The 22,921-nt window shown below is 43.3% G+C and overlaps 4 protein-coding genes and 1 long non-coding RNA gene across 5 annotated transcripts; 2 read left to right on the top strand and 3 right to left on the bottom strand.

The window, feature by feature from the left end:
• Positions 1–4,151: 4,151 nt before the first annotated feature.
• LOC127592091 (potassium voltage-gated channel subfamily S member 3-like) lies at positions 4,152–6,418 on the bottom strand. The gene is made up of 2 exons (XM_052052552.1): positions 6,280–6,418; positions 4,152–5,861 (listed from the first exon to the last, which is right to left on the bottom strand). Exon 2 carries the CDS (start codon positions 5,855–5,857, stop codon positions 4,370–4,372), a length of 1,488 nt encoding a protein of 495 aa, XP_051908512.1. The 5' UTR covers positions 5,858–5,861; positions 6,280–6,418; the 3' UTR covers positions 4,152–4,369.
• A 1,128-nt stretch (positions 6,419–7,546) lies between these two features.
• Positions 7,547–13,271, top strand: LOC127592121 (uncharacterized). Its single transcript, XM_052052605.1, has 21 exons — positions 7,547–7,707; positions 7,783–7,841; positions 7,941–8,027; positions 8,265–8,383; positions 8,448–8,588; positions 8,733–8,792; positions 8,868–9,035; positions 9,112–9,214; positions 9,371–9,591; positions 9,668–9,824; positions 10,009–10,220; positions 10,311–10,425; positions 10,605–10,822; positions 11,000–11,114; positions 11,237–11,406; positions 11,469–11,566; positions 11,850–11,980; positions 12,526–12,715; positions 12,793–12,934; positions 13,013–13,112; positions 13,176–13,271. Exons 1-21 carry the CDS (start codon positions 7,685–7,687, stop codon positions 13,244–13,246), a joined length of 2,700 nt encoding a protein of 899 aa, XP_051908565.1. The 5' UTR covers positions 7,547–7,684; the 3' UTR covers positions 13,247–13,271.
• Positions 13,272–14,467: 1,196 nt separating this feature from the next.
• zpax1 (zona pellucida protein AX 1) lies at positions 14,468–19,004 on the bottom strand. Its single transcript, XM_052052604.1, has 21 exons — positions 18,831–19,004; positions 18,687–18,763; positions 18,510–18,602; positions 18,298–18,422; positions 17,973–18,116; positions 17,826–17,900; positions 17,580–17,741; positions 17,417–17,513; positions 17,125–17,342; positions 16,902–17,058; positions 16,627–16,835; positions 16,438–16,555; positions 16,165–16,364; positions 15,982–16,096; positions 15,658–15,827; positions 15,495–15,589; positions 15,286–15,416; positions 15,037–15,226; positions 14,829–14,970; positions 14,639–14,762; positions 14,468–14,579 (listed from the first exon to the last, which is right to left on the bottom strand). Exons 1-21 carry the CDS (start codon positions 18,848–18,850, stop codon positions 14,506–14,508), a joined length of 2,736 nt encoding a protein of 911 aa, XP_051908564.1. The 5' UTR covers positions 18,851–19,004; the 3' UTR covers positions 14,468–14,505.
• Positions 19,005–19,669: 665 nt separating this feature from the next.
• ttc32 (tetratricopeptide repeat domain 32) lies at positions 19,670–20,870 on the bottom strand. Its single transcript, XM_052052595.1, has 3 exons — positions 20,703–20,870; positions 20,451–20,617; positions 19,670–19,959 (listed from the first exon to the last, which is right to left on the bottom strand). The coding sequence occupies exons 1-3, from the start codon at positions 20,816–20,818 to the stop codon at positions 19,832–19,834; spliced, it is 411 nt and encodes a 136-aa protein (XP_051908555.1). The 5' UTR covers positions 20,819–20,870; the 3' UTR covers positions 19,670–19,831.
• On the top strand, positions 20,481–21,786 carry LOC127592122 (uncharacterized). The gene is made up of 2 exons (XR_007960059.1): positions 20,481–20,630; positions 21,056–21,786. It is a non-coding gene; the product is annotated as an uncharacterized LOC127592122 (long non-coding RNA).
• The last annotated feature ends 1,135 nt before the right edge of the window (positions 21,787–22,921 follow it).

Genomic DNA, 22,921 nt, shown 5'->3' with positions numbered 1-22,921 from the left:
GCGGCAACCTGGCTGGTCTGGGGGAGGAAAAAATAAATCCAATTATCAATTATTCACAAGGTCATCTCTGTGGCCAATCATAGCCGTCATGGGAGGGGCCATGACCAGCAATGTGGTAGCCAATTTGCCAGTGAATAATGTCTTTGGCGCCTGCTCTCACAGTGGCCATTTAAAAAAGGCGAAGCAATGCTCTGTCAAACTTGGCAATGTGGAGCCCCGTTATGGACGAGCAACCTTGAGGGAGAGGGGAGAGTGCCGCTGGTGTCCTTACTTTGCTGTAGGTATTAGTTTTAATCACTTTGACCTTATGATATTTAGGGCGTTGCCATAGGGCCAATATTAGCACACCGAGACTTTAACTTTTTAAAAGAATGTAAACGTGATCCCTTTTGAAAGTTTTGATACCCTCACAGAGCTTCTCGTATACCCTCATTGCGGGCAAGCGGCCTAACACCATCATCGTCCATTAAGTTTATGATCGATGATTCCCATCAGTGTGTATTGATTGTTCACATTTTCTTGGAATGCCCCCAAGGAATAAAAAAAATCCCCAAAACTGCACGGCGGAGCAAGATGAAAACCAAAGTGCGTAAACCCATCACATAGAGTGGGCTACAGTGAAGACATTTAAGAATTCAATGAAGCCATAGATTCTCATAATTTGTAATTACAACCATTTATTGATGTTCCCAAATGGCTGAGTGGACGCAATTGGATGGCCAGTGCTTAATGATATCATACATGCTGAGCTGAGCTAAAAGAAGATATGCTCTTGCTTCCTTAAGGCCATATTTCATTGAGCGGCAAAGGTTTGCGAATGTGTGCGCACTTAGCAAATGTTGTATAAAGTAACTTTTTTTAACATTAGTAGCTCACCCACCACATTTCTTGTCTGGCTTTGGGTTTCTTCTTGTGGTTTTTGAAGATAAAAAACCTTTTGAGACTCCTGTACTGCTTGCCTACCTGGACAATTGGGCACCCCCCCCCCCAAAAAAAAACATCCAGATAAGCTGTCTCGAAAGGGTAGGTTAAAAGTAGGTATTCATTTATTTGAACATTTATGTGATCAGAAAACAGGCTGCATCTTGATCAATATCCGTCCCAGTTGAAGTTTACGGTCTAACTAAACATAAAACAAAAATTACCCTTTGTTAATTTAAAACAGCAGAACAACCGCCTGCTAAAGGTCACACTCGATTAATGCTTTCTAACGCTAATTAGCATGTACAGTACGTTGCGGTGCTTCAACCCTTTAGGCAGCAGACCGAACATAAATGATTCAGCAGCAACGTTGAGACAGACAAGAACAATACCCACAATCAAACACTCTTTATCTTTTAATCAGAACAATTAATATTAGTGCTGTAACGATGAGCTCAGAGAGGTGTTGTGCCGTTATTGAATTTTAAATAAAGATTGGCTGCTCTGAACAGGTACAATATTATGGAGTGTTATTTTTCATCCTTAAAATCCACATCTGAGAAATTGGCTAATCACTCGTCAATTCAGAGGCATCTCGGAGAGGATCATTGTTGCCATGCGACTGAATCACTACATCTCGGCCATCCTCCCTTCTTTGGGACTCATTTGCAGGATTCAACGCCCGCCACGACTGGCCTCTTTTTACTGCCTCCATTAAATTCCTGCTCTCGCCATTGTGGCTCTCCGTGGATTGCGAGTGTTCCATCAGCTAAGATCCGCCGCCGCGGTAGCAGCAGATCAGCGATGAACTGGCCGTTTCTTATCCCATCAACTTTTGTTGATGGGATAAAAACATGGTCACTTGGGGGTGGGGGGGGGGTGTTCAGTATCGCTCATCTCCTCTGTTACTCACAAAGCCATTACACAAACGCCGCATGTAGTTCATGTTTTTTGCTAAAGCGACGTTACTGTGTCTTGTACATCACACATTGCTGTTCATTTGTCTGGTGTAAAGTGAAACAGGAGATGACACACACACAGGAGCTTCTATGATGGTGTTGTGCTGGTTTGCTTGACTGATGACTCTAATGTAGAATGAGTCTAATAGGAATGCAGCAGAATTCCAATGTCCTTAATGGGATAAGCCCCCCCACCCCCCTCCAAGTCCAAGGCAAGGTGAATATACCTTGACCTCATGAGTTATTGGTCTTCTCTAATGTGGAGCGTTCTAAATATACGACTTATACGTCTTATTGACTTACATGTCTTTCCTTCACTTATGTGATTTCACCTGTTTCCAGGCGGAGTTGATTGGAGTTGGACGGAAGCGACCAAAGGCACAACCCGCCACCGTAAAACTTGCCATCTCGCAATGGTACACACAAGACAGCGAGCTATGTCAAAAAAAGCCTTACATGGGCAATATGAAAGGGGCTATTCATAGCCAGATGTCATCATGATTCAGAGTTTAGATACAAAAATAAAAACATAATGAGATATTGCGTGAAAAATGGAAATATGAGTTTCGGCAGGAGTCCACGTTTGTCATACGCGAATTCCCAAGGCGAGACGGAGGTGAGTGCAAATTGTTGATGAGTCAGGAAAGTCCATAAAGATGTCGTGCTGTAAAAACAACACCAAGAGAAAATATCTGACTGCAGCCTGAGAATCATCAAGAGCCTGCGAATCAGTCCGGCCGCGAATGCTACATTGACAACGATCGCACGTGAAGGAAAGGCTTCAATAAAAGTTATTGATTTTCTTGCTCTGCCTGTTGTGAAATGGAGCACATCTCGGCTGACAGAAACTCAATTGTGCCGTCGCACCTTTCATCCCGCTGCTTTTGTTGTGCACCATCTCACGAGGACGTGGATCAAATCTCGATTGGAGTTTACAAACGCATATGATGCGTCACTTGAGCCTTTATGGGATGAAGTCAACTGTTTCGTTTATCAAAACCGGACCCCGGAGGAGGCGTGAAGTCATAGCGTCGAATGGAAATACACGACATTTAGGCAGCACTGACATTTGTGCTGACACAGACTTTGACCATTACGGGTCATTTACATTTTTTTGCAACCACCGCACCAAATTTAACGATGCTTATTTTATGCTTATTATTATTATGATCAAGTTCACACATTTCTCATTTCTAAACAAAAAATACATCCCAAGTGTCTCAACAGGTGGACCACTAAAGAAACCGCAGGTGCTTTGTGCTACAATTTTTAGCGTGCCATTGAATAAAACAACAAAAATGTATTCCTATGTTGAAATTAAGTCAAGATTTTCACGTATTTTTTTTCCCATCACAATCCATTCTGAATTAAGGTACAAGCTCAGTGAGGGAAATTCAATTTGCAAGTTAAGGTACCACTGCTTTTATAGTTTTGGTCAAATAGCAGCTTATCCGAGCAGAATATAACATCAAGGGAGATCTAATCGATAGTTTTCACTTCACTTTAAGTTTACTTCAGCTCAAAACAGAGCCACGAGTCAAGAAAATAATGAACGTAACCACCATGATTAATGCGGGACAATTCAAATCAAGTTAGTGCAAAGAGTCTCTTGTTTATTTCAACATAAGATATGGCCCAGCATGGCCCCCATTAAAAAACAAAAAAAAACGAATACAGGTGTCCAAACCTCGGATTAGGTGTCTTTTAATGTTCCTTCATGCAATTAGAGGAGCATCAACGAAGCAAGACTCTATACTTTTGCCGTTCGACAAACTCTGGAGTCAGGACTCTGAGTAAGTGTGGACAAATCAATAGTAGATTACTCAGAAAAAAAAAACACGAACATTAGGATCCTGCCGCATGCATCATTGCCGTTTTCTCAAGCGGAAAATGGGCTTTCAAGGCTTAGAGCAAGGTTCAGGTGATTCCCGAGTGGCTGGGAGGGATTGTATGTTATTATATAATTATATAGATATAATAATAATTATATTTAAAAAAATATTTTTTTTTTAATATATTTTTTTTAAGAAAAAAATTACAAGGAGCTCATGTGTACTTGGTTCCATGACCAACCTTGATCTAACTCAATATACTCTTATTTGAAAACAAAATAGCAAATTAATATGAATTCAAATGCCAGGAATCCATGCCAGTATTTGTTTGGCTGCGTAATTTTAAGGGCCATTGGCCAAATGTGATGTCTCAGCGGCTAAGCTTGGCCATTTACCACACAGTTGGTTCAGTGTGTGTCATCTCCGTGCTCCTTGTGAGTGTCGTCATTTTGCATTTGTATTGTTTGGCTGTCTGATCCATTCAATTAAAAAAAAAAAACTTGTTAAATGTAGCGTTTTGTGTCTATATATGCGTGTGATATGACTGAAGGATGGTACATGCCAGTCTGATTCGACTTATATTTTTTCCATCTAAATCTAAATCGATTTTTTTTAATGTATTCATTTACAGTATTTATTTTTTTTAACCACTACAATTTAAGTGTCACAAGTATCAACATTGTACATTTCGACGTCCTGTAAGCTGGAGGCGTCCGTGTCGTCCCCGACGCTGCCCACACTGTTCCGGAGAGCGACGCTTCCCAGGAACGGATACACCTTCTCGCTGAACAAGTCCCTGATGTCGTAATAAGGAAGTTCAGGGTCCTGTCTCTCGGATTTGGGGATACACTGGCTCTCCATGGCTTGGTTCCTCTGGTAGTACTTGGAGAACTTATTAAAAATGATGGTAACGGGCAGCGCCACCACCAAAAGTCCGCAGATGATACACATTGTGGCGACGATTTTCCCCGCCAGGGTGACGGGGCACGCGTCACCAAAGCCCACCGTGGTCATGGTGATTGTGGCCCACCACCAACCGGATGGAATGGTTCCCAAATCTGTGTCCTCTTCTTCCTTCTCCGCAAAGTAGATAAGGGCGGAGAAGATGGAGATCCCCACGGAGAGGAAGAGAAGAAGGAGGCCTACCTCGTTGTAGCTGTGACGCACGGTGGCACCCAACGCTCGCAGCCCGACGGAGTGCCGAGCCAGTTTGAGGATTCGGAGGACCCTCATAAGGCGGAGAACCTGCACCACTTTACCCATGTTCTCGATGTCCTCGTTCTCCTCGCCGCCCTCCTCGTCAGCCTTTTCCAGAGCCATGGTGGCGTAAAAGGGCAGGATGGAGGCAATGTCAATAATGTTCAAGGGGTTCCAGAGGAACTTCCTGCAGGAGGGGGCCACGATCAGCCGGATGATGAACTCAGCGGAGAAGCACACGATGCAGATCACCTCCAGGATGGCGAGGACGGGGTCCTCGATGGGCTTGTCGTTGTCGTCCACGTGCTGAAATTCGGGCATGCTGTGGACGCACATGGCGATGATGGATGTCAACACCACGCTGAGAGACGCCAAGGCGATGATCTTCGACGCTCGGGAGTGACCCGGATCCTCCAGCCTAAGCCACACATAACTCCGCAACTCGCCGCACCATGCGCCCTCAAACTTGGCCAGGTCCTGATCCAGCGCCGACAGTTCCGCAAGGGACGAGTTGAAACTGGGCTGCTGCCCATCTTCGCTCCTGGCATCCCAGTCCCGGTGATCAATGTACTCCTTCCTATCGTGAAACCAGTTGCTGCAGCAGTCCGCCAGATGGAACTCCTGCACGCCCCAATATTCAATCTCCTGGCTGAAGGAGAACACGCACACGTCCTCCATCATGTGCAGGCGTCCCGTCTGGTAAAAGTTGAGCACGCAGAGGAACACTTTGGGATTGCGGTCAAAGTAATACTCCTTGTCGGCGGCGCTGTAGTCGTCACACAGCTCCAGGATGGCCGTCTCGCTCCGGCAGCGCAGCAGGCGGGCCAGACGGGTGTGCGGGAACTGCTGCAAGGTGTCTCCATCCACCTCGAAGCAAAGTCCTCCGACGTTGAGGCGAAGCTGCTGCTCATCGTAGCCGCGTCTGTGGAGGATTTGCCCATAGCCCATGGTCCTGAGGGCACAGAGGGGGAGTGCCGTGTTAGTGTAGAATACATTAGCTCTCTCAAGCAGGGAAATCGATACTGCACACACACACACACACACACACACACACACACACATAGACACGGGAAATGCCTGATGCAGAAGAGAAGTGGCAGGATGAACTGTCACTTCTTGGAGAGATCAACAGGATGATGAGCAGAGGCTTGACATTCCAGAGGCAACAAGTTGACTTGAAAATACACTTCAAGACTACTTTTTTTTTTTTTTTTTTTACCTCATCTTCTTTAGTTACGCGTTTCTTTAAACCGTCCGCATGCACATTTACATAAAAGCCACTTGATTTCCTTTTTTTTTTTTTTTTTGGTCTCATTACAGATTCTATTGACTTTCAATAGGATTACAGGTGACAACACCAAGCCACCTACCAGGATTCAGATGCTCACTTTCCATCAAATCGAACTTTGTGCCAAGCCTGCGGTCACATTCTTATCCGGATGTTCGAGGAGGAGGAGCAGCGGCTTCATGAGGGGGAGGCGGAGGAGAGACGCAAGCGGGACGTGGGGCTTCTTCGCTCCCTTTTACAGTGTGCAAGTGTGCAGTGAGTGAGAGAGTAAGAGACTTGCTGATGTGTGGGAACACCCAGTCGAGGATGATGTCACCGTCCATGTGACCTCATCTCCAGGCTCGACATGCAAAGTCGTAATTTTATCTTTTTATCGAGGACATAGTATGGAAAATGGACTTTTTAATGGCCTGTATAAAAATAGTTATGTCTCTGGAGTTGCAGCCCATCCATCAAGTGTACGATTGGGTCACAAAGTGATTTTTTTTTTTAGTGATCGGCCTATCTCTGAAAATGTTTCTGTGAGCCAGTCGTTCAGCGCTTCAGTTCAATCTACACAATATGAACTACCTCCTCCCTTTAAGCAGAGCCAGGTTGAATTTCGTTGGATGCCGAGAAACAAATGCCTACCTCCTGTAAGATTAAGAGTGAGCTTCAAATTTGAACAGCGGTTGACTTCTTTTTACACTTGTAGCACAGTAAAACGAATGTTAAAATGCTCCTCGCAGCATTGCCTGTCAAGTTCCTAAACCTTTTCAGTTTCATTTAGATCTGATAAGCACATCATCATCAATTCCGAATGTTTATCGAGGACGAGGACATTGACGTGCATATTAACAGCGACAGGTGAAGCCCTCAGATGTGAGCAATTACTTCAGGCGAGGCCACCCCCCCAACTCAGCCCTATAACTGAAACCTTGCCTGTGACCCCCACTCAGATTCATATCATTTGTGAGGTGTCAAGCAGTTTAAGTGTCATTCAGGCCTTGACGGCAGATATGATATCAGGGGGGGTTTATCGTTTGGCTGCCCTTCCTCACCTATTGTATTGAATTGACAAAGTTCAACGGTAAAAGTTCCACTCCGTTTTAGGTTGACCCTGAAATTTCACTCGAAAGTTGCTAATGTCCAACTTTCTTGCGTGAATGTCGTTTTTCACAATAAAAACCGTTGAAAATGGAAACGTACGTGACAAAAGTAATGATTTTCATGGAATGTTCTCATGTGTCTGGAGAAACCCAAAGACATCCTTCTGACCTTTGAGCTCTCGTCTTAAAGGGTTCGTGCACCGGTCATACGTCCAATCAGGGCCTTGGGGTGTGGCATTTAGGTCCATCAGTTTTGATGCGATCCACCTGTGTGCAGTTGTATTTTTGCAACCAGCTACTTCCTCTTTGTGTCTGAAAGTCTCGGGGTCGCACCCCAAACATTCTTAATAAGCTGCAGAAACAGGCGCATTGTGGTCATCTGGTCCTTCTGTTTGTGTCATGGCTACTGCGTTCCGACTTGGGTTTGTAACGCTCCCTCATTGGCCTTGTTTTCTCATTTGGCCTTCCTGCTTTGAAAATAATTCTGTTGTTTCCAGGTGGCTTTTTCTACTATTTTTATTTGGAAATGTAGAGCCCCAAGTGATGTCCTCCCCCCGTAAGTTAATTTGATCTTTTTATTTTTTTGGGGGGGGGGGTAACTCCTTCCCCATGTTCTTTTAATGCCATCACTTATGTATGTCCTTTTTGTTTTTAGATATTAACACAACATGCCTGGGAAATATCCTGCGTGTGGATGTTCGTCCACTTCCTGGCCAATTTCTGGAAGTTTCTGTTGTTGTTGGTAAGGTCTTGAGAGACATTCTGCTTTTGTTTTGAAAGGCCCTGCAAAGTGACTTCAGAGAATTGTTTGGAAATGCATTTGAGATCTTTTTGTAGCTAATTGCTGAGTGTGCTTATGTGTGGCTAGCTAGTCCCATACCCAAAGGCATCTTCCTTTTGGAGTGCCTTGTTGTTGTGTGCATGTTGAGAAAATGGAATTTGGTGGGATTTAAGAACACTGTCAAATTTGGCTTTTCAGGTCACTCTGCTGTTAAGCTTACACAAAGGTTGGCAACGCGATGTGGCTTCAGTATGACTCACAAGCAAGGAACAATCATGATCTACGCATCCCTTCACAACTGTTTTGCTCAAAGCGCGGTATACCTAACGCAAATCTCAGCCGTGACGTACATTACTCTTAACCACTTAATTTGCCTTCCAGGGGAACGGGTTCACAACGGTGTTAAATCTCAGGCTCTATTCTAACTCGATGGCTCAAGATGATGTGTACCGGGTGGCCGAAACGTGCTCCTACGGCTCGCAGGCCTCCAGGGAGATAGTCTGTGACCGCAACTACATGGAGGTAAGTCGGGGATGGCCAACTTGAATGAATGAAGGGGCCCCTCACTAACATGGCTTTTGTAGAGTGCATGCGTGTTGCTTTGGCTGCACGTGAGCCTCAAGGCTGGCACACGAGATGTAAAAATGGATGCTCTCTCGCTTTCAGATGTCAGTGACCAGGGTCGCTCCGGATGATGACGCCCTGCCGCCACGTGGTGTTGCCGAGGTCAGACAACCCCGCTGTCGTACGAACATCTAACTGAACGCTCTTTTAAAATGTCACAATGTTTCACTTTTCCAGAGGCTGGTCGCCTCTAGATTCAAAATGTCATCGCTGGTGTTCTTCACACCCGAGGAGAAAAGGATGACTCCGCAGGAGGCCCACCAGGCTGGCTACGGAATCGCCAGCACCGCCACGAGGCTCATCCTGCGCAGTTCCAACGCTGCGGCTGAGACGTACATACAGCACGTGAGTTGATTCGGGGCTCAGAATTTTGACCGCAATCTTAATTGTATATATTTAAAGTCAATGTTTACATCTTCAGGTAGCAGGAGTTCCCATGTCTGTGCTGCAAGCCTCCGCCATCTTTGGAAAAAAGTGGTTCAGAAGCCAGATCGATGTGGCAGCTGCTTGTCCGCTGCTAGAAGGTACTAAATGAGATCCAATCGAAGGGTGAAAGCTTTGAAATTCATGTGACTAATGTACGGTTTATACATTATATTAAAGAGACAAATTAGTCTATACTTTTGTGAATGGGGAATTTGATGATTGCGCAACTCTGCCGTTGTCTGCGTGTCTTCTAGGGAGCGTTTACTTCACAGAGAAGATGATCAGCTGGTTCCTGCCCGCACGCATCGACCCCGTCATTTCATCCAAGCAGTTCCGACTTGTAGAGGTGCACGTGGGTGTGGATGGAAGGAGGCTGGACGCCGACGAGGTCTCGACCCGCCGTTACAACATAAGTGTTGACAACATGTACATCGTGGTCCGAATTCCCATCGGCTCGCCCGACGGCTTCTTCATGGTCAGACTCAAAGAAACCACTTTGAAAGGAGGATTTATTTTCTTTTTTTTTTGCTAAAAGTGGTTAATTTTTCCAGAGTCTTGTCCAGAATAATCAATATTTGGTCTGTTACGTGATTGAGCCCATGCTTGAGTTGCTGTGGATTGAGGAGGCCACCAATGAGGACATAAGATACAAAGTACTCTTCCCAATCGTGACTCCGCCAGCACTTCAACCCATAAAAGTCCAAGACAGTGAGTCTCATGACCCCTTATTCAATTTTTTTTATTTTTTTGTCATCCGCTAGAATGGAATGGTAGCTGAATAACCTCAACTAAAGATTGTCAGTGATCTCAAAGGTTGGGAGATATTACCTTACACGCATCATAAATGGAAATGAGCTCCTTTCTCCCCCCCCCCCCCCCCCCCCCCCTCCAGAAACTGTTCCAGAGGAGAAAGTGTTCAAAATGCTGATCGGGCCTTTTGCGTATGACGTGGCTCTTGTCAACATCACCTTCGGCGACGAGATCCTGTCCGTCCATGACTGCAATAAGCGAGGCTTCAACGTGCAGGAGCGCCGCTCGCAGAGCAGCAGACTAAAGTTCATTTCGCTCAAAGTTCCCTTTGCGGACCGCGTCGTCCAACAGATGGTCAGCCAACATGCTCTTTATACAGTGAAAATCCAGGGGGGGGGGTGTGTGTAACACATTTTAATTGTAATTTAATCTGTTTTATACCAGACAGAAGCAGAGGTTACGGTCTACTCTCTGCGCTTGACTTTTGGCCTGGCAGTCTTGCACAAGTTCATGCCATTTTGTCACACTGCTCATTTGGAAGCTAAATTGGCTGAAGTAGGTGAGTGAATTGTATCATGATATAATTATTGAGTGACCAGAGTAATTTGGCTTCAATCAAAATATGTGGATGCCACTAATGGGCCAACAAATGTCATCTCATGTTAATTGTTAGAATAAGCACATTTTTCTCACTATAAACCATATTGTAAATTTTTTTTTTTTTTTTTTTTTTTCCAGTTCCAACACCACCCCCAGGTCAAGCATTCGCTACTGGCGGCTGCGATGCCACGAACTTCTACATTCTTGTGCAATTCGGAGCAGAAGGCCACAACTTCCACACTCGTCTGGGGGCACGCGCTTTGACCCACAGCCTGGCTCTGGAGTACAGCTTCACCACCAACGGAACGCACTTCAGCATAGTGGTGCCGCTTTCATCTCATGATGTTGTCTACGAGGTATGTACAGAGCCGGAGTCTTATTTTTTAATTTTATTTTTTTTACACCTTTCACATGAGTATTGGGTCACAAATTTGGAAGAAAAATATTAAGAGTTGTTCCAAAACGTATCCGACAAAAGTGTTTTTTTTTTTTTTTTTTTTTTTTTTTTTTTTTTACCCCCGCCCCCTCCCCAGGCTATTGAGGGATCATCTATACGGAGCAGACTTGACATATCTTTGATAAATCCAGAGACCAACCTCAACATAAATGACTTCACTCTGACTTGTCGCTTTCCTTCAACACTAACAGGTTTGTTTTGAACACTGAAGCTCTTGTAACATTGATTGCAAACCCTTAAATTTTTTTTTTGTGGTGAATGATTTGAGACGGCCATTGAATATGCTCATCGCTGATGGTTACCGTCGTTTCAGAATGTTTACCCAACGGCACCATGACGGCGCTTGCCATCAAACTGGAGTCGGTCCCCAGCCTGAACCCCAGTGAGCTGACCCTGCTTGACCCGACCTGTGGGCCGGTCTACAGCAACAAACGCTTCGCCTATTTTGTCTTCACTGGCAACACCTGCGGGACCACCAGGAAGGTAAGATCCTGACTCACCCCTACCGCAGAACACTGATCTGAGTTCTTTCTGTGCGCCCTCAGTTTGTGTCGAATTCGATGCTCTATGAGAATGAAATCTCCTTGCCACAACAAGCTGAACTGCCTACAAATAATGCCTCGCATGAAGAACCTGAATATGAGTAAGTTGCAAGACTCGCCTCTTTAATTTGGGTGAATCGTATTATACAACACTGGAATATACTTATACTGCAACCCTTATGCACATGAAATTGACTTATGGTTAGCTTTGCGATAACCTTGACTGGTACACAACACGTTAAAGCTTGCCAAAGTGACCATTAAGAAAAATTACAACCTGAAGTCATTAAAACTGGATGCATTTCATTGTAAATATAAAAAGCTGAAGATCACTTCACGGGTAAGCAGTTGACTGTCTCCCCAACCCCCTTCTTTGCCTTCAAGCTTAAGGATTTCATGTTACTATGACGTCAACACGAGTCGCTCCGTGACCTTCCACACTAGACCTCGCAGGAGTGATCCGTATGCAGAAAATGGAAGAGGCGCGCTGCAAGTGGTGCTGAGGCTTGCTATAGGTATGGAGCCACTCAGTCAAGCACGGAATAACAATTCTTGGCAAGGTCAAAAATTTGATTCTCCTCGGATTGTTTGAAGCGATTAAATGATGCGCTTTGGCAAGTTAAAGTGACCGGTGCACTTTAGTGGCCTATCCTTCATGTTCCTGTGGTCACATTGAACTTGTCTATAAATGGTGAGTACACAGGACATGAACTACACTCGAGTAGCACTGAGAGCAAATCTCTGCCAAACAGTCTTGGACGTGTCACTGCAACATTTTGGTTCTGATGCAAGTGGAGTGTCAGTCAAGTGAACATGGTGTATCCATGAAGAAGCATACTTGTGATTGTGTTTATATAATCAAACTTGACTTCATGGTTTAAAACTTGAGGGCTCCTATTGGCAATTTAAGAATGAACCACTTGGCTGATGCTTTATGAAATTGGGATACAAGAGGCAATCTTTAAAAACAAATCACTTGACCTCATGCTTAATGTAAAAAAAAAAAAGTACCCATAAATCTTGGTTACTCGCCAACATGATCTCTGACTTTGTATGACAGATGAATCCTACAGCGCATTTTATGGCTCCGCCAACTACCCCGTCTCAAAGTACCTGCAACAGCCGTTGTATTTTGAGGTGGCGCTCCTGAGATCGACCAACCCCAAAGTGTCACTGGAGCTGGAGACCTGCTGGGCCACGGTCGATATGGACAGAAGATCCCACCCCCGATGGAATCTGATCATAAATGGGTATAAAAGATTGAAAGCTGGTAGATCTGCTCGAGTTGTTGGAATGGGCTGCTGTTTATGAATCTTGTGCTCGACAGCTGTCCAAACCCAGTAGACCCAAACCAGGTCGTCTTCCATCCGGTGTGGAAAAATGCCGGAGTGGAGTATCCATCCCATGTAAAGCGCTTTGAGGTCAACATGTTTGCCTTTGCTCAAGACCAGGACAACTTGACTAAGCAGGTATGTGTATATTTTTCTTTTAATTCCCCCGCCCCCGGAATGCAGAATTCATTGAGACTTACCAGTTTGCCATTGCAGCTCTATATCCACTGCGACGTGGTCATTTGTGACTCCCGAATTCGCCTGAGTGACTCATGTAAGAAGAGGTGGTGTTATAGTCAAGACAACAGGATGAAAGGTGGGGCCACAATTTTTATTTTTATGCTTTTTTAAAAAAAAAAGACGACTTTATCTGTTCTAGTTCAAAAGAGAGCCGCTTCAAATGTGCAAGACGTCACATCGGTGTCTTCTGGATGCATCTATCTAAATTGATAATAAAAGTGACTTTTAAACATGACATTGCAGTGGTGGACTTGTTCTATATCAAACACTTTGAGATCATTTTTTTTCCTTCCCCCTCCCCTTTAATGGAACAAAGTTCCTCTAAATTACCTTCAAGGAGAGAGATTTTTTTTTTAATTGGTGTTGGTCAAATATTAACTATATGGGGGGGGCTTTATATTAGCCAATATGTTTGACATGGTTTATAGTTTGGTATGAAATATGCAAGATGTATATAAATCAGAAAATTGCACCACACTTGATCACATATGAGCAAATAGGATAAAACACGTATGGAAGGGAGAAACCTTTTCTTGTATATTCTCTGCTTGAATGGTAGTAAGATATCAACATGGGAAAACGTTTCATACAGTGACATGAACAAGGATTAAGAAGTATGCACATAGATGGCACAAGATTCAGCATGATCACAATTGCAAAGATTAGATGGGTAATGTTAAGAGGAACTGAAGTCTGGGTGCAGGTGCCAGCAGGACCAAGGCAGTGTTTGTTTCATCTGGTTTGTTTAGTATTGTACACACTGTCACCAAAGAGCACGCTGACTGATTACAATCTTGAATAAATATGCTTATTAGATGGCAGCTTGGTTAAACAAGCCTTATGGCAGTGCTTCTATTTTGTTAACCACCCTCCCAGGAATGAAAGCATTTTCCACCTTTGGGGTTGGGGACTTACAAATGGCACTTTTGTAAAAAAAATACATGAGCCAGAAATAAACAGTCCCCCTACTTTAATGGTATACTATTCTATTACGGCAATTAAAATGCATGGTACACCCAGTCATTTTCAAACTTTCCTAAGGTTCAATTGTTTTTGGTGCAGGCCCATTTCATGAGTTTAATTCAGTGGTTAACCTTGTTAGAGGTAACAAACCCAACTAGTTTATTCACATTCAAACATGTGAATTTGTAAAAAATTCAAGACTTTTAATGGTAGAGGCTATCAAACCCAGGTTAACCACTGGTTTAATTGTTGCACCACAATTGAAAAGCAGATTTTTGTAGGGCAAACATTTGCCATATTCCTTTATTAATTTTTTTTTCCATGTAATCACTGCAAAGTTTTGACTGAATTCTCATGCAGCACATTCCATTCAATTTAGACTAATAGTTTAGTTGTGGCCAAAAAAAAAAAAAATTGAAGCATGCTCACCATTTTGTACCAACTGGAATCCATTGCAGTCCCGTGAAGAAAATGGAGCATTGCAAAACAACTTTGTTTAAGAATCTTTATTTAGAGCTAAAGAGGTGAACAGGACCAGTTGAGATCTTCCTTGGCTGTCTTGAGTCTGCGCTTGTTTGTGCTGGGAAGAGATTAACGGTTAGTAAATGTCATGGAATCATTCAATCGATAAAGACTCACGTTTCAATCCTTCGATCCCTTGGAATCCAGAAATACTGGGACTGCGACGTGGACACTGACCTCTGCAGATATCTTCCGATGTGTCATTTATGTCACATACCATTGCTTTACAGTGGATGTAGATCTAAAATGTAAAACCACATTAGTATTCTGTACAGGATTGTGTTAATAGGCTGTAAAAATCTTGTACCTCATCTTTAAGAATCGCATCATCTTTGGTAAAAGTGAACATGTTTATAGAAAAACGCTTGAAATGGGATGGGATGTTGACCCTGGCATCAGCCGTGACAGGATGGAAGACCGTTACGTGGCGATCCTCTTTGTTCTCACAACTGTTGATTCAAAAATTGGCATTGAATGAGTGGGGAGCACAATTAATAATTAAAAAAAAAACATACGTGTTCACAATGATGTCCCAACTGGGTTGAGAACTTGAGTCTTCATAAGCAGTAGCCCAGCAGCTTTCCAAGATGAGCTCCAGTGAAGGATCATTAGAACGACTCAGCTCCACCTCAAAGTACAGAGGCTGCCTCAGGTATGTCACTACTGGGTAATCCTCAGCTTGGTAGAAGTAACTGTAGGAGGAGTCTGAAGCGGAAAAACAAATTAGTCATGGTCCTAAACATTTCTTGGCCGAGTCTTCTTACCCTGAGCTAGCCTCATTTGGACATCAAGTTGTCCCAATCCAATCTCAGCTGAGGGGTAAGTGCTGTGGGATTTGTAGCCGAACTTAACAGTCCGAGTGTCATTTATCATGTAGTAGCAGGACACAGTTTGCCTATATGGAAGGGAAGGATGCAGCTGAAGTAATAATTCATTATATATATATATATGATCAATCAGGATGAAGACTTGCCTATACTCGGGATCATTAGGCGATGCGTAGTTATTGCCTCTGTTGGTATAATAGTGGCCAATCTCATTCTGGTACAGCATATAGTTGTCAAAGAACTGGAGAAAAAGAAACGTGCCACTTTAACCTTTCAGCCACAGTTTTAAGTTTAAAACCAACGACTTACAGTTCTTGTGGTTCCACAGCTATCGACGCCGAATGAGAAATAGGCGAAGCGGTCATCACTGAAGAATGGCTTACAGGACTTGTCCTTGAGGGTGAGCCAACCGGGGATGAGGTTGGGAACAGACTCCACTTTGGCAGCCAGAGCAGTTATTGTCCCGTTGGGATAGCACACTGGAGGACAGGAGGTAAGAATGTCACCAAGTCTGCCAACTTTTCCACTGCATTAAGGTTTGCCTTCTTGACATTTATATATATTAAAAAAAAAACATTCAAGTCATGTGAGCCTATGTATGAAATCATCAGCCTGTCATTTTATATTTCTTACTTGTAGTTCTCAAGGGGAAGTTGCAAGACAGGAAGAAATCAGCAAGCATCCAATTATTGGCCATCTCCCAAAGTAGTACGTCAAGTCTCGCCCTGATTGAATCTGCGGTTACGCGCTGTGTGGTGGGGAGGGGGGGCAAGTTTAAAGGCAGTTCCAAGTCATTTGTTATATTCTAAACCCTACCTCAAATGTCGTCTGTTTGGCAGTAAAAGGAATCGCAAGGGTAAGGTGGGTCTCATTCTCCTGCAATCTGAACTCTTGTTCCAGCTCAGGGGTCAGTGGCTTGTATTCAATAAGAGTCTCAAAGTTTTTGCCTTGATTCCCAAATGTCACTTCTATGTAGAACAAATGCTGATCACAAGTGCCTTTGATGGTGGGGAGTACTTAAGGCGAAGAAAAAATAAATTAACACCGTTATAAATGCAAGGCCATGTTCAAATGTGGTACACATCTTACCAACATCCCGCAGAGAGGCAGTAAATTCCACGGGATGAGCAAAAGCCGTTTCTTCTGGCTGAATCAAGAACCCAAAGACTAGAGCAAGTGTGTAGGTCGTCACCAAGGGCTCAGGATTCTACAGATTGATGAGAATCCGGTTTCATTTACACGCGCCACTATTGTAAAAACGCCAAGTAGATCACATACATGTTTGAGGACTTCAGCGGCAACAAAGGGAACTTTCAGAGAGAAGCTCTTCAGACCCCCAGGATGTCTGTGCTCTTGTACAGTGAAGCCTTTTGCGATGCACTCTTCCAGAGTGGATGTGCCAGTAGAGAACGTGATGTTCTTCAGCTCCACATCATCCAGGAAGGTGCCCACGTGGATGCCGAACAATCTCTCCTCTGCATTAGTAACTAAAAAGAGGATACCCTTAATAGAACCCTAATGAAACATTCAACCTTTAGGTCAACTTGACTTACAGTCAACAGCTTGGGGTGGCCTGGGCATAAGAGGTGTGGTGATGGGGAACAGGATTTTATATCTGGTATCTTCGTGGCTTCGCTCAGCCCGCCACATGACTTCAAGCATGGGCTCGACTGTGTAGGTGATGTGGTACTGGTAATCTGGGGCATGGCTCTGTAATCATGCATGGCAGTTTTAATTAAGTCATGTCAGCGGACAAGCCGCATACCGAACGCTAACCTTGTTGTAGCCATCAGGAGAACCCACGGGGATCTCAACAACAATGTGAAAGTCTGTAGCGGACAAAGCGTAACCACGTGCGGCCATCTGACGCCGATCCAGACGCTGTCCATTGATGCCCATGTACATCTCTAGAATCTTCACGCTGCCATCCAGAAGGGGAGTCACACGGCGGGGGACGTGCCAAGAAATCGCTTCTTCGGTAAAGAGCACGCCACCTGTCAGAAAACAAACAAAAAATTAAAAAAATCGGTGGTCTGGGTGCGCGTTTGGGGTTTTAAAAGAAACTCACCTGTAGGGCAAGCGGCCGCCATGTTCATGACTGTGACACCTTTAGGTGACGTGTGGTAGGTGTCAACCTTGAAAACCTCCATTGGGACTCCAGCCACCTAAAATTGGCATTCGAGTTATACTTCGGTTGATGGTATAAATTAAGATTTAGCCATGCCGCTTACATCTTCAGGATAAGTTTCTGCTGTACTGTAGGGGCTTCGTACAACAAGGCGGTGTGCAGTGGTCATGGCTTGGTAGCCAGCCTGTTCGGCCTCGCCCTTCATCATCACTACTGGCTCAGGCGTGTAGAAGGTCATCTTCCAGATACCAGACTCATCAGCGCCCTATTTATAATAAAAAAATAAAAGATTTGATTCAATTGCAATGCAAAGTGCACCAGCCCTTTTGGATCATTTTAATCCACATACACTTGGGACATCATTCTTCAAATATTCGTCATCACCCTGGGTATCCTTAACAGGTGGGGGCATGTAGCTCGACACCTAAAGAGGGGGAACCAAAATGTTAAGTACAAACATTTGGATAAAATTGTCAAGTGGGCAAAAGCCACCTACTTCCATGTAGGTTCTGTCACAAAGAATCTCTCTGGTGGCCCAGCGGGTGTAGCTGCAAGTCTTCATTACGTTATGGGTGACCACATCTGAGGGTTTATTGCTGTACATTTGCAGTCTGAGGCCAACGGTGAACGTTGCATCATCCTACAAGGACGAGAGTCTGAGTAGGAGGACCAACAAGTCACTTAAAAGAATTCAAACAAAAAAGGTGACACCCGATAGCCACCGACTCCATTGATAGACAATATCCAAGGATTAAACCAAGACTGAACTTTTGTGCAATAAACAGATTTTCTAAAAAGCTATAGTTTTGAGCTAGCAATACTTTGTTGTTCACATAGCAGCCCATCAGTGATGTGTAGATTCTGGTGTTGCCCCACGGGTCAGACTCCATGCTGTAGCCACACTGAGCAGCCAAGATGGGTGTTAGCACGATGTGTTGGGTACCATCTGGTTAAAGAGGAGGAAATTATTTTTTTTGTTTTTGTTTTTTGTGGGGGAGAGCCACATCTGAGCCCTTTTAAGAGTTAAACTTACTGATGGCCTCCACTTCTAGTTGGTTCCCTACAGCCAGGGCTTTATCCAAAGAGAGCCTCATCAGATTACCCACACAGTCAGCTTTTAAACCACCTGTTGGGAAAGTTGCTGCTTAGAAATAGTTTGCGTAATGCAATTGAAACAAACAAAAAAAAATGTAAAGAAAAAAAATCTCACTTGGGTCTGTATGGCTCTTAGCATTTGGCTTTGCTTGACTCAAGGCGATTACCACAGCCAGCAGGCTCCGTATCAGTCTTTGAAAACAAGTAAGGCCATTAGACACAAAACCACAGTGAGGAAAAAGAAACCAGATATACTTACACATTCTCTGAATTCATCATATTGCAATCAGTCAGAGCGGAGCCACACCACCCCACCCAAAAAAAATAAATGAAAACCTCACAGGAATGGAACCACTTGCAGAGATTGGCACACGAAGCCCAGCATGTCCCACCAACTCTGAAGTGAAAAAGGGGCTGACTACTTCATTTAGGCGGCATCAATTGCTATATATCACGGATATATATGATGCACAGGTGCTCTGCATCAGTAATCAAGTCGCCGCCACACCAACGCTCACCCACACAAAAGCTAATCTATATATTTACCGGTACATTAAATTACATAGAGTAAAAAATGCAGGAAATGTTTCTCATTCGCGTTCTGCTACTCACTCATCCAAAGAGCACAGCACATTAAGAAGACAAATAATGCAAGGTGCTTTTAGTAGTTACCAACTCAACTATCTGGTATCCTGAAAAGGTTTTTGTTGAATTTACTCAATTTCGTCAAGTGGTTGCACATCGTAAAATAATCTGGTTCTAGGTCATTTTTAGGTTGACTATACAGCTACTAAAAAAAGATACTTGGATCGAGATGATTTCATTTTGTGCAGTGACTTGATGAAATCAAATTTAATAAATTCAACACACAATTTTTTTCATTCAAGACCATTATTTAACATTGCACCATAAGTAGCACATCTGCCTCACAAGTCAAGTTTTAAATTAAACCCATCCCGGGGTTCAAAATATAATCCATTATTCCTTGGATGATAATAAACTATTGAATCAGTGTTTCGTTAAAATATAGAATAGGCTTATTCAAACACTTGTTTATGTGGCATGTGTGTTGAGACAAAATCATTGTGATCCACACGATTAAACTGCATAGAAATTTATTTCATACAGTATGATGGTTAATGTTTCAAAAATGTGCAACCATTGTGAACTATAGAAATGGGTTTATTGAGGCAAAACAACTGACAATTCAATACTACGTTGATGAGTTCAACAGAGGTTGGACACAAATGTTCACAGACATCAATAGCCTCTGTTCATCTTGTCCTGTTGGTCCAGCAGAGTCCGTTGAAGACCAACTTTGGCATCCGCAAAGGCTTCATTGAGGTTTAAAGCTTTTTGGAAATCCCTAACGGCATCCTCAAAAAAACCTGTAAGATATTAAGAGTAGAGGAAGGTGATGGTTTTCAAAGGTGTCAAAGTGGCTTGTTGAGTCAGCATTTGCAGTTTCCCACATGGGCTTTGGATTTATAAATGCACACCACCATCTAGTGTCCTCGAGAAGTCAACAGTGTTGGAGTCATATGCAAGTAGTTTAAAAATGTAAACCTATATTTCATTTTTATGCAGTATTATAATTCACGCAAATATTCTTCAGCCTCAAGACATAAACATATCAATAAATAGAATCTTTCGTAGATAGGTTGAGGTTAGTTTAATCGAACTGCATTTTTAACAACAGTAGAATACAGGGTGTTTCATTAAAAAGGAGAGGGGCATTTATGACGTTCGGACAATGTTATCAAGGAGACAGTTTTGAAATATCATTTGAGTTTGCCTCGTACAACAAATAGCTTTAAGGATAATTTATTTTGAAGGCCGGAAGCCGGAAGTAATTTTGGACTGAGGTGTCTGTCCTTACCCAGTCTATAATGAATTAATCCTCTGTTGTAGAACGCTACTGCAAACTTGCCGTCAGCCTTTATTGCCGAGGAGTAATCCTCGACAGCTTCGTCAAACTCCACCCGAAAGTATTTTATTTGGCCGCGGTTGTTGTAAGCAGTCGCCAAACGAGAGCCTTCACCCTCCCTGTAAAAACAAGGTGACAGCGTCTTACTCTTGATTGCAAAGTGCCACAAACCGTAACAAGCCTTATAAGATAACAAACAACAACCTGTAATGTGCGCAGGATGAAATGAATTTGTTGTAAAGCTCTTCAGCTGTTTTGAAATTCTTTTTTTCAAATTCCATGTTAGCATTTTGAAATATTTGTACACACTCGGCCTCCATTACGACCAGAAGTGACGTTCACCAATAGGGTTCAGTTCCTTTTGTAGTGGGCGCGGTTACTTGTTACGATTACGGAAAAACATCTCTTCACACACTGTGCTGACTATTAAGCGATATTTGTTTACTGCGCGTGTAAATGTCACAGCTTTTGATGCTTATGTACCCCCCCCCCAACCCCCGTCCCCCCATGTCGTTGTATCCATTGTCTTTCCTGCTTGATGCTTGATTCTGTTGCAGGAAGCTGGAGCTTATCCCACCTGACTCACTTTCACACCATCACTGAGTGGAAACTGAATCCACACTCCCTGCATGGACGTCACGCAAGTGACCCGCTGCACGGTCAGTAAACTTGTTCAGTTTAGTTTCTAAATATCCATTTTCTGACAGCTGAAACTGGGGACCATTTGGGTTGCAGGCGAGTAGGAGCCCACCCCAGCTCACTTTGTCCAAAATGCAGACCACACTCTAGACTGGTTGCCAGTGAATCATTCAGGGACATCTAGACAAAGAACTATTCAAGTTTAGTTTGGTTTTTATTGCAGTTGTGAGACATTCTCCAACAATTTTCATAGTGAAGGACACTGTCAGGAGGAAAGTGGTACCTCAACCATGCAGAGGTCATGCATGCGTGCCCTTTTTGTGCCTCATTTATCCCCACACTGTGTCAAACCCAAATAGCCACGTTTAACTCTGTCCTGGAAGGTTTTCCATGTTTATTTTTATGTGAAAAGGGCAATAATGTGCTAAACGCATGCATGTAGGTGGATCCACATATTCATAAAGTAGTATTTTATCATTATTATTTTTTGTTAATCCTTGCTTAGTTGCAATAGCAACATTTGGAGCCCATACAATGAAAGAGGAACTACTGTATTTGATTTTGCCGTAATTCGTGTTTGCACCAAAATACCATTCAAAATGTATTCAAACTAATTCAAAGTGGAATAAACCCTGCTACTCTTTGCTCAGAGTTTGTAGTTTATCTGTGTTTTCCCTCATATAATAATTGAATGGATGGATGGATGGAATTGCTTTTCCTTTCAATCATCACCATTACAATGACCTGTTTTGTTCTGGCTCAACTTCGATTTAAGCAAAGGGTTTACTTGAAAGACATAAAAACCTCCATGTGAACTTGAAGTAAACGTCCGGCGTGCCGCTCAGGAATTGACAATGTATTCAATGTCTCTCTGTGCTGCGGTATGCGGTTTATCGGCTGAGAGACTTGACACAAAGTGTTCAAGTCCAAGTGCACACCTGAACAACCATCCATCACCCACCTTCAGTCAGTCTTCCAACGGCATTCCCCGTGACGGAGACTGGAGTTTACTTTATGCATAAATAGTATGAAACTAAGGATAGCATGAATTTCTCTATGTGCATGATTTTAGGGATGTATTGATGAAAATGTATCAATTTTGATTACATTATTGATTCTGCTTCCGGATTCTAAAAACCCAAATGTATTTTATTTTAATTTTTTTTTGTATCTTAGTCTACTCCTTCCTTCATAAGCTTTGAGCTTAACGGAATACGTCGGCTGGAATCTTTACGCGTTTTTTCCACCTCACAGTAATGTGTCAGTTACATCCGTCTTCTTCCTCCCACTGACACGGCAGCGTCGGCTTCGCCTTCCGTGTGTGTGTGCTAACCCGGCAAGGTTGCAAACAAACATAAAGCAGCTGTCTAGTAAAAGAGGAGACGCGAGTCAACTGGAGGTAAATGTTGACTCACGAGGGTGCACACAGAAGACACTCTGTGTCTGACTCGCTGTCTGGCAAACAAGCCAACCTGTCCCAGGGGTCACCTTTGACCCCTGAATATTGCTTGCAGTAACATCCAAAGCAGTAAATATACTTTGGGTCTTATCAGATGAGTTTATCAAATTATGACAAAAATGTATGCTACTGTACGGTAACTATTAGTGTTTCCAATTCTATGACATAATGCATGGGCCTCTTCTCTTGAGCAGCGGCATATCTGAAGTTCAAATAAATATCAATTTTCCCTTAACATATTAGTTTAATGTACATTATTTTCATGATTTAAAAAGACAATATAAATATGGTGAGCTCATCGTTTTTTTATTCAAACTCATGATAT

This window comes from Hippocampus zosterae, chromosome 19 (assembly GCF_025434085.1).
Source record: "Hippocampus zosterae strain Florida chromosome 19, ASM2543408v3, whole genome shotgun sequence".
NCBI lineage: Eukaryota > Metazoa > Chordata > Actinopteri > Syngnathiformes > Syngnathidae > Hippocampus > Hippocampus zosterae.
This window is presented reverse-complemented; position numbering and strand designations above follow the sequence as displayed.

Excerpts from the sequence above, each read along its gene's own strand:
- LOC127592091 (XM_052052552.1), bottom strand. The coding sequence starts at position 5,857 with ATGGGCTATGGGCAAATCCTCCACAGACGCGGCTACGATGAGCAGCAG.
- LOC127592121 (XM_052052605.1), top strand. The coding sequence starts at position 7,685 with ATGGCTACTGCGTTCCGACTTGG. Across the intron at positions 8,028-8,264 it reads GGAAGTTTCTGTTGTTGTTG|GTCACTCTGCTGTTAAGCTT; the intron begins GTAAGGTCTTGA and ends TTGGCTTTTCAG. Across the intron at positions 11,567-11,849 it reads CATGAAGAACCTGAATATGA|CTTAAGGATTTCATGTTACT; the intron begins GTAAGTTGCAAG and ends TTTGCCTTCAAG.
- zpax1 (XM_052052604.1), bottom strand. The coding sequence starts at position 18,850 with ATGATGAATTCAGAGAATGT. Across the intron at positions 17,901-17,972 it reads GTGACAGAACCTACATGGAA|GTGTCGAGCTACATGCCCCC; the intron begins GTAGGTGGCTTT and ends CCCCCTCTTTAG. Across the intron at positions 17,514-17,579 it reads CAGAAACTTATCCTGAAGAT|GTGGCTGGAGTCCCAATGGA; the intron begins GTAAGCGGCATG and ends TGCCAATTTTAG.
- ttc32 (XM_052052595.1), bottom strand. The coding sequence starts at position 20,818 with ATGGAGGCCGAGTGTGTACAAATATTTCAAAATGCTAACATGGAATTT. Across the intron at positions 20,618-20,702 it reads TCATCCTGCGCACATTACAG|GGAGGGTGAAGGCTCTCGTT; the intron begins GTTGTTGTTTGT and ends TTGTTTTTACAG. Across the intron at positions 19,960-20,450 it reads ATTAATTCATTATAGACTGG|GTTTTTTTGAGGATGCCGTT; the intron begins GTAAGGACAGAC and ends AATATCTTACAG.